The sequence below is a fragment of the Archocentrus centrarchus genome, chromosome 8, assembly GCF_007364275.1.
Source record: "Archocentrus centrarchus isolate MPI-CPG fArcCen1 chromosome 8, fArcCen1, whole genome shotgun sequence".
NCBI lineage: Eukaryota > Metazoa > Chordata > Actinopteri > Cichliformes > Cichlidae > Archocentrus > Archocentrus centrarchus.
Window position 1 is genome coordinate 16,591,617 of NC_044353.1, and position 10,114 is coordinate 16,601,730.

Consider the following 10,114-nt stretch of genomic DNA (forward strand, 5'->3'; position numbering starts at 1 on the left):
AACACGTTTCTATTTTTATCTGCAAGTGTGCAAGTCTCCTCTCACAGTCAGACTCAACTCCACCAAGTTACAATGTAACAGTCTGATGTTAACAAATGATCTTTCACTAATTAGCCTTACTTCAGCAACATCTGCAAGTATTTGTTAGCTACTAAAGTAGTTATTTATGGTCTATAATTTCACTATGACTCAGCTGGTGGCTGTTTAGCAACGACACAATTCTATTGGCTGGTTGAAACGTCTCTCATTTTGAAGGCACCTCCCACACTCTATATACTGTCATCTGCTGGGTTGCAGAGAGCCAAGGCCCTGCAGCACTCTCCTTTGTTCTCCGCTGTACTTGATCTACTACATCTGCCAAGATGATGCAAGTAAGTAAAATTTTGACAACAATATTCGACTTGTATTACTCTTACCCCTATGTGTTTTATGTCTGATATGGACCGTTTTAAGCCATAATTTAAATATGGGACTGACAGCTGGTGCAAACTTAGTCTATACCAGGCTAATGTAACAGAACCAACTGAACTGTGCTTCAACTAAAGGAGATTTTTGCTTTTAGTGTTTCTTGAGCTTTTGGGAGTTCTGACCTTTTGAATTTATTTGATGACCTTTTATGGTCAAAATATTCACTACAGAATACATGCGTCCATTAATGACCTCATAACTTTTATTTTGTCATCTCATCTACAGTACTAGGCAACTTCCATGCCTATGCATAGATGTCTGTTTTAAAGTAATATAAACACATGCTAACATTTGACCATTCATTTCAGTCATGCCTTCTCTGTGTCCAAGTATTAGAGCTGAACCAAGGCTGCATTGCAGTCCAGCCTCTTTAGACTGATGAACTGGCAGAGTACAATAAAGACCTTGTATCATTTTGGCTTCTTTTTTGCTAAAGGGGGAAACATGTTTGGAAAGGAGTGCAGTGGTTTAAATCACATTAAATAAAATAAAGTAATAATGGAGAAACTAGAACAGAGGCAACAATCCTGTAATTGTAAGTCAAACAGTGGTAACCTGCAGTGCAAATCATTAGTAGTAGTAGTATAGTATTTTCTTAAAGAATGTCTTGGCCACTGTCAGGGTCCACTTTATATTGATTTCACAGAGAAATGACAATGATTTATACTCAAATTATTAATTAAAACAATAAATTATTACTACTAATTAAATGTGTGTTACTGTACATATAGTAGCCTGTTTTAATAAGTTGGCAGCCAGATTTCACCATCCTCTCAATGACACATTTGGTTATTTCACGTTCCTTCATTAGGTAGCATGTCTGGGAGCGATGCAGGGTCACTGCCAGCTTGGACATGAGCCCAGCCCAACACAGTTCAAGCCGCACTGCCAAACACACTTTGTAACAAAGGAAGAATGTCCATGTTACATGCCTCCCCTTACGTTCACTGCTCTATCTTTAAATATGTCGTCTCAGGTTTTGCAATAAGTCGTGGCATCATTTCAGCCTATTTTACAGGGGTTCTCAAAGTGGGTTTTGGGGACCAGTAAGCATTCATGTGTCTACTAAAGTAATATAAATTAGTTTGATGTTATCTTTGGACCAATAGAAACTCTTACAGTTGTGACACATCATTTAGGATTAACAGAAATTTAGAGTATAAATAGTTCAACTGGGATGTAACACTGCAGATGCCTAACTGGTGTTTGGTGTTTTTGTTTGGTCTCTTCATAACTGCATCTAAAATTGTTAGCATAATCTAAGAAAATCAGCTAAGCAAACATTTAAAGTATTTATGGTTATTTTTGGCAGATGTGTTGGTCTCTTGTTGACTGTATTTCCCTAACAACTGCAGTGTGTCAAACCCACACAAGTAGTTAAGGTTTCTGCTCTCGTCCCCTGAAATGGGCGCATTAAGAATGCAGGTGCAAATTAATAAATGCAAGAAATGAAAACTATTAAAACAAAGGCATCAAATCATTCCCTTCCCTCATTTCTCAGCATTTTCTGGTCAGAAGATAAATTATTGACAAGCTGCAGAAGCTCATCTAACGGACATATTTTTTTCTTTTTTTTAAGCTGTGAGTGGTTTATCAGATGTCTGATAACCTACTTCTTTAGAACACCTCTCTCTCTTCTACACAAAGTATAGAACACAATACTCTGGAAAATAGTCACTCCTCATAGGACTGGTGCATATGTACTCTTTTGCCTTAGTGGTAGTTGACATTTCCAAAGTTACATTATTTGACAAAATGGCCCAGAGTGTAAAACAGTGGTGATCTGTGTTTCACAATAAAATAACTGGTTGCTCAAGTATCATTTCCTAATCGTTACACAGCCCAGCATGTCCCTGCCACATGTACGGTAGCTACTGAGTTTTTGCTGCGCTTGGTGGTTTTTCCACTGTGTTGCTGGCATCTAGTATTGCACTGAGGAAAATTTGACTCAATTAAACAGCAGTCATCCCTCATCGTTTTTCAATATTTTCAGCCTCTGCCAAAATCGGCATGAAGAAAAAATGTCCCTGGCAACCTCAGGACAAGAAAGACTTGGAATATTTGAGCAGCCAGTCAATGGGTCTATAATTGAAAACACATGTTCTGCAATTTCTAAGGATGAAGTGAGGATTGGCGAGTTTGCTGCAACTACTGCCAGTGCTGTTTTCTGCCTGAGGCTGCAATAATAATTGGATGTAATAAAAGTCAGTGGCATTACTAGACAATAATGCTCTGTATCATCAAACTCCCCTTTTTCTGCACAGGGTATGCTAATAAAGAACATGTCCTTCAAAGTCGGACAAACCCTGACTGTTCTTGGAGTCGCCAAACCTGATGCAGGAAAGTAAGTGAAAGGATAGACTGTGTCACGATTTTGTAAATGAGTGAATACTAGTTAATAGTTAAGTTGGAAAAATAAATCAAGTCAAATCTCTAATTGGGACTTTCAAGCTTCAAAAGTACAGCTGTGAATCTGTGTTTCAGGTTTGTTCTTCTTCCTCTCATATTTTACTTACTATGCTTATTACTGTTGGAAATTCACCATGAGAACCTGATCGAGCTATTCCTTTAAGATAAATGAGGTTTTAAACTTCCTGTGCTTATTTCTGTTTTAAACTCTCCTTAATTTTTTCTTTTGCTGTGAACTGTCTGTTAAAGGAAAATGAGTTTTTCAAAAGAACTTTTATCTGCATACACACAAACACAGAAATGGGGCGGCCTCTATAATAACTGGCTGACTACTTATTGTTTCTATTTTATTTACACTTACTGTCTTGGGGCTATTAGATCATGAATTTTGTTGCAAAATCATTTGTGAATGTACACCGACAATTTTTGTAGCTGTATTCCAATCCATTTCAGCCAAATATATTCTTACCCACCTGAAAAAATGATGTAATGACTCTTTGTGTGTCTGTACACTGCAGTTTCCAAGTGAATATCGGCCCCAGCGAGGACACAATTGCACTTCACATCAACCCTCGTTTTAATGCCCATGGAGACACAAATACAGTTGTCTGCAACTCATTTGAGGGAGGAAACTGGTGTCAGGAGCAACGTGAGGATTGCTTTCCTTTCTCCCAGGGAGAGGAGTTCAAGGTATGTTCAAGGAGGGTGTGCACATATTCTAGCCTTGCATGGGTTCTGTGTAGTTTGTCTAATGCTTTTTTCTCTCTGAGAGTGACCTCTGTTGGAAAATGTGTATCATTGCATCCTTGATAACTATATTACTTGTGCACCAATTTATATATACTGTAGTATATAATTCCGTTGTCTCTCTGTCTCTCACTCATAATACCTTTTAGATGGTCATCGAATTCACTCCTTCAGAGTTTGTGGTGACTTTACCAAATGACTCAACAATCCGTTTCCCCAATCGCATCGGTGCCGAGAAATACTCGTTCCTGAGCTTTGATGGGGATGCTCGCATAAGAAGCATTGAGATCAAGTAAAGCTCCGTCCTCCCTGGAATTTCTGGATTAAAGATCCTGTTTTGTTGTTAGTTTAGCAGAAAGTAATAAGTAGCTGTAGGTCTTCAGCTTCCTGAATATATGCCAATCTTGACTCTGATCACAGATTGTCATATCTTACAGGAATTTAGTTTGTTGAGAACAGATCCAAACAGCTATGGGTGTAAAGATGGATAGAAAAGATGGATACTCATAATCTTTAGCTCTTTAGCACACGGATTAGTGAACATGCTTTTGTGGAATCCTACTATGAGCAGTTTTAAAGTAGTCCAAGTGATTTGCTTTTTGCAGTTTTTTTGCTTTCAAGAATCATAAATCATAAATGTGTGATCAGGTTTTTCTTTAAGGTGCCTTAAAATGCTTCACTATTTGTTTTTCCAAGACATTCCACTTTTTAATTCTTACTTGCAACAACTTCAATTAAAGTGTTTTGTTTTATGAAAAAATATGACTCTGGTGACTCCTCATACTTGTTACACTGACACTGAGTGTTCTGCAAAGCCTCTCATCCTTCCACTGTGAAATTACTTTATAGGTGAAACACAGTCACTGCCAGGATTTGTAATTTAACCCTTACATACTATTCATATTTCATACCCTCACAGAAGATTCTGGGTCACTTTTGACTTGTAACAAGTGTCTGTATCAAACTTTGAACTACAGCTCAATTTGGAATATATAGCTAGCCTAACTGGCTAATTAGTGATTAATCCTTAATGATTGTTTCAGAGAGCAGTGAGGGTATATTTTTTAGGTTTTTAGTAAGTGTGAAAATGGCAAGAACAGTTACAGCTGCAGTTACAGTTACAGTTTAAAAACAGTGCTCACTGCTGTATCATAAAATTTTTCTCATTGATACTATCAATAATTACTTATATTTATTTGTGGCTGTAGGCTGCTAAAGCTGACAGTGTGGACTGCCTCAAATAAAATAAAGCCGCAAGCAGCGATGATCGGGCCCTCGTACCCAACGCGCGTCGACCTGTGGCACGCTTGAGCAGACTGCTCGTTCCTTGCGTTGTTCAGCTGCCAAACGTCTCCCACATCCAGTGGGTGGCGTTGGTGAGCACCCACTAAATAAAGTGTCATGATGCTGTATCTAATACCTGCACCCATCAATGAAATTGTAATGATCACAGGATGGTGATTATTAGTGTACTGTCGCCACTAGGTGAGGTTATGAGTGTGATTCAAAGCTGGTAGATGGGTGTGTCCAGACTCATTCACACTGTCATGAAGCATGTGAAGTTTGGGACTGATTGGACATATTTGAGATGTGACAATTTGGTGTTCTTTGGTATATGATTGAAATCCCATATTCAGAGGGTTGTTACAGCAACACTGTTCGAGATTCTGTAAAACCTTGAGTAAGTTTTGATGAGCTACTTGTGTAGATGATCTGGAGCCATTTTGGTCTCACTGGGTCAAATGCCCTAGGAGAAGATGAGTCAAATAGCAGGCCTGAAAATGGCAAAAATTGACACATTCAATTGAAGATGGCTGACTTCCTGTAGGGTTTGGGGTACCTTTCAGTGTTTTTATTTTCCATGCTAAAATGTCCACATGATGGGTGAATGGCTGTTCTGCCACATAGTTTTCACTTGAACTAATCAGCAGTGGCCTTTTGGAAAGGCTCTGGCACCGGACAATCCCACATCGGCAAACACGTTTTTGACTTGGAAAGTGGACAACACAATTGGTTATTGAAAGGTATAAGAGGCGGGGAAAGACCTTAGGCGGCCCCCACATTTCACCTCATGCTAGGCACTCGAGTATTGGGAAAATTCACTCTCCTCATCTAAAGCTCAAGCGTGTTAATTCTCACACTTTCTCAGTTTTCCTACACTTGTCAATCCCTTTGTAGCCAGTAAATAGCTCAAAATACACCATGAGTTTAAAAAAAAATGTAATAATAAAAGAATCCTCAAACAAGATCAATAATTTTTTTTAATTTTTTTTATTTAAGTTTATAACAAGTATTCTGATTTCTGATTATTCGTTATTTGATTATTAATAACAAGATTGGTTATTAATAATCATATAACATTAATAATCAGTAGAATAACTTGATGGAACTCCTGACCAGCCCAAGCTCTCTCTGAAGACGAGGAAAAACTCCCCTGACTGACAGGAAGAAACCTCGGGAAAGGCAATTCAAAGAGAGATCCCCCTTTCCCTGGACGGCTGGGGGGGTTACAGGAATTCCAGGACAGAAAATAAAGATTGATGTAAAGTACCAGTCAAAAGTTTCAACTTTTCACTGCTACTGGGCAATGTGGGTGAAATTTAGAATAGTCCAATTAAATATCATCAATCTTTTTCTGTCAAAAGCATTTTGTGTGAGTGTGTGTGTGTGACGGTTCATCTGAACCATCGATGACGCAGGAGGTCCTTCAGTTTCGGGCGTCTTTTGGGGTCCAGGTTGAAACACATTTTCAAGAAATCCTGGCAGTCTGCAATGAAAGAAGAAGAAGAGAGATGAAGACAACAGTTCCAGTGATCCAAGTGATAAGTGAATGTTTTAGTGTGAACTTTTCTTACTTTCAGACAGCCTCTCGCTAATTTTTAACTTCTCTTTAATGACAAACTCTGTATGAAAGGAGGATTTTGCATGGAGTATTTCATACAACACCGTTCCCAGCTGCCACACTGTGGTGGGTCCAGGCCTATAGCAGTCGTGGATCGTCCACTCTGGAGGGCAGTAACAAGGTGTGCCTAAAAAACATACACAATTACAATTTCTTTTGTTAGGTTGACCCTTATTTCAACTCTTGTTCTGATATAATAATGAAAGCTTACAGTATGTTGGCATTATATGCATTTTTAAGGAGTGAAAAACAAAAAGGCCCAGATTGGTGCATCTGTGAAGAGCAGGAACAAAATATCTTACCAGCAAAAACGGTGTATCGTGAGCGTTTTTTAAAAAAGCAGCTCACTCCAAAGTCAATGAGGCGAACACGAGGCACATCTGAGCCGGTCTCAATCAGAATGTTGTTAGTCTTGATGTCCCGGTGAAAGATGTTTTTATCCTCAAGTTCTTTTGCCGCCTCAATCAGTTGTTTTAGAATGACCTGGGAAAGATGATAAATTACGATTAGTCAGTGCATTAACATTTCTGTTATACTCTGTGCTTTGATTCAATGCTGTACAGTATAAGGCTCTTCCAGGAAACTTACCTTGGCTGTCTCCTCTGTTATAGTATCTTCATATTCCTCTATGTATTTATCTAAGTCCACAGCAGGGACAGGTCTCTCCATCACCAGGATCAGCTCCTTGCGCAAATCGAACCAGTCCAGCAAGGACACGGTTGCTGATGATCCTGGTGTTCCAGCTGCAAGTTTGAGCATAGCAGCCACTTCCACAGAGATTCGCTTCCCGTTCTCAGCCTGAAAAATGGCAACAAAGTGGATGATGAGGAACAGACGTTCCACAGCGCAAAGATGTATAATAGATTTTTTTTGTACGATGTCCAAGTCAAATTTTCCTGTGGGGACAATAAAGTATATTTGATTGATTGATTGATTGAGATTTAAGCATTGCATACTTACCTTTACTTTGCAGGGGATACACCTCTTTGAAATGTGTTTGATAGCGACCTAAAAGACACAACAAACAGGGCATTGGTTAGCATTTCCTTAGTATAACTTAAAGGAGGAAAACAGCACAGCTCTCAGCTTCAGACATTATCTGTTATCTGTGTTACTACCTGTCTTAGTAGCAACATGTAGTGGTCAAATCAAAGCTAATTAGTTATAGTTCCCAATGAACTGCACGTTAATTTGTACAAATACCGTAGCAGTGGAAAGTTTGGACACACTTCTTTCAGTCCGTGTGACGACTGTATTTCATTTATATATAGTTTAAAGCTGCAGATTTCTGCCTCATTAATAGTAATTTACATTTCACTCACTGAAAGCAGCCACAGCCTCAAGAATATGAAAATTTAACAAACTTTAAATTGTATAAAAATTAACTACCTGTACAGTTGTGATAGAGGTGGAAATTAGATAAACCAAAACAGTTATTTGTTTTGTACGAGGCTGTAAACACATTTATATCCACTGTAAAGTCAGACATTTTAACATGGGACTGTGGGGACTGACACCCTTTTAGAGTCAGCTTCGACTGACCATTTCACAATCATGCAACAAGACACGTGGACATTTTAGCATGAAAAATAAAAACACTGAAAGGACAGAATCTATGCAGTCATGTGCTCTTATATCTGAGAATACCTGAAAATACTTACTGGAAAATTGTCTTCTTTCCTGTAGCCGGCAAACACTGTTCCAAACCCTCCTTTTCCAAGCTTGTGCAGCTCCACGTACTTGGCTTTAAATTCACCTGAACAGACAGACACAGATTTTATTTTAGTACAGCTATAACAGAAATTATTCTATCCTGTACCCTAAATATTAATTATATTCTTCACCTTAACATAGAAGCAAAGTTGCTTTTTACTTACAGATTTTTGCAGCCTCTAATTCTTTGGCGCTGCATTTCCTCTCCTCCTGGTCCAGGCTCTTCAGTTTCTTGGCTGGTGATGCTTTTCCATCACCTGTGGCTTTCCTCTTGCACACCTTTTCTTTTGGATCAGTGGAGCTCTCTGAAATTTCAGTGGGAAACATGTACACATCTTCCTTTGAGTTCACAGAAGGAATGGGAAGCTCAATGACCCTCCTTTTTACTTGAAAAAGGTGAAAATGTTTCATTTCCTTTGCTGGTCTAAATAAGGCCTCATCATCGTCCGAGGCCTTCCGTTTTTGTCCTCTGACCATGCATGAGTTCATGGAAGGATCGGGCAGCTCAGCAACGCTCCTTCCTTCAACTTTGATCTGCTTTCTTTTAAGCATCTTGGGTTTTGGATCTGTAAATGACAACAATACAGTGGTGAGAAAAAGGGGCTCAACATCAGGACTGGAGGCATTTAGAAGGCATCAAATTCTAAATGAGTATACATTGGTCAAATACATTTTCTCCAAGAATAAATTTGTTGCACCCTTTTACCAAAAAACAGAATGCCTCAGTAAGTTCTTTGATGTTATATATATATATATATATATATATATATATATATATATATATATATATATATATATATATATATATATATATATATATATATATAAATATATATATATATATATATAGTGTGAGTGAATGAAATCTGCTTTGTGCCAGTGAGTTTCTGTTGGAACAATCTTCTGCCATTGCAATAGTCCAAACTACACAGACACAAATATCTGAAACCTAGATGTCCATCTGTACATTTAATCTAATGGTTTCTCAGTAAATGAGCCTACCTTTACTGGTTTCCACAGAGGAAGATGCTTGCTCCCCATCATTGAGCACATGGTGAAAAAGTTTCATTTCCTTTGCTGGTCTACTAAATAAGCCCTCATCATCATCCGAGAACTTCCGTTTTTGTCCTCTGACAAAACGCATGCATGAGTCTTCAGCCGAGTTCATGGAAGGATCGGGCAACTCAGCAACGCTCCTTCCTTCAACTTTGATCTGCTTTCTTTTAAGCATCTTGGTTTTTGGGTCTGTAAATGACAACAATACAGTGGTGAGAAAGGGGCTCAACATCAGGACTGGATGCATTTAGAAGACATCAAATTCTAAATGAGTATACACTGGTCAAATTAATTTTCTCCAAAAAGAAATTTGTTGCACCCTTTTACCAAAAAACAGAATGCCTCAGTAACTTGATTAGATATGTTGGATTTATACTATCTGCAATCATGTAAAAGATTCAAATGCTTTGCAAATCGTTTATATGTTAAAATGAAGGCAAAATTAAAATAAAATTAATTAAAATTTTGGAAATGTGGGTTGTGTGGTTTAGGATATTTTACATGGATTGATTTTTTACTTACTCGTTTCTCCTGAATCTTGACAACTTCAGAGTAACAAGTGAATATCGATTCAAGCTCTTGTCTCACTGTCTGAGCAGTAGAAGCAGTGGCACTTATATAAACAAAGAATGTTGCTTCCTTTGATGTTTTGTTACATCGTTACAAGTTAGTGACGTCATGACATTCTGTCAGTGACTGACTGACTGACGGACCGACTGCCAGTACCAGTTACCATGGTGATGTACCTCAGTACAAAAATAAGCACCGAGACTATGCTGTAGTAACGCGAGACTTCAACGCGAATCTCTGCAGTATCAA

General features: G+C 38.3%; 2 protein-coding genes across 3 annotated transcripts; one reads left to right on the forward strand and one right to left on the reverse strand.

Annotated features, from left to right (window-relative positions):
* Window positions 1-241: 241 nt before the first annotated feature.
* Window positions 242-4,372, forward strand: LOC115785130 (beta-galactoside-binding lectin-like). Its single transcript, XM_030736609.1, has 4 exons — window positions 242-371; window positions 2,733-2,812; window positions 3,396-3,567; window positions 3,774-4,372. The coding sequence occupies exons 1-4, from the start codon at window positions 363-365 to the stop codon at window positions 3,918-3,920; spliced, it is 408 nt and encodes a 135-aa protein (XP_030592469.1). The 5' UTR covers window positions 242-362; the 3' UTR covers window positions 3,921-4,372.
* Window positions 4,373-5,967: 1,595 nt separating this feature from the next.
* On the reverse strand, window positions 5,968-9,905 carry LOC115784666 (serine/threonine-protein kinase pim-1-like). 2 transcript variants are annotated; one of them, XM_030735982.1, is made up of 9 exons: window positions 9,818-9,905; window positions 9,242-9,484; window positions 8,404-8,805; window positions 8,188-8,282; window positions 7,487-7,534; window positions 7,115-7,324; window positions 6,829-7,009; window positions 6,480-6,653; window positions 5,968-6,391 (listed from the first exon to the last, which is right to left on the reverse strand). In XM_030735982.1, exons 2-9 carry the CDS (start codon window positions 9,468-9,470, stop codon window positions 6,300-6,302), a joined length of 1,431 nt encoding a protein of 476 aa, XP_030591842.1. In that variant the 5' UTR covers window positions 9,471-9,484; window positions 9,818-9,905; the 3' UTR covers window positions 5,968-6,299. The 2 variants fall into 2 exon arrangements, with proteins under 2 accessions (XP_030591842.1, XP_030591841.1); XM_030735981.1 differs by having other exon boundaries at window positions 7,115-7,534.
* Between the last annotated feature and the right edge of the window lie 209 nt (window positions 9,906-10,114).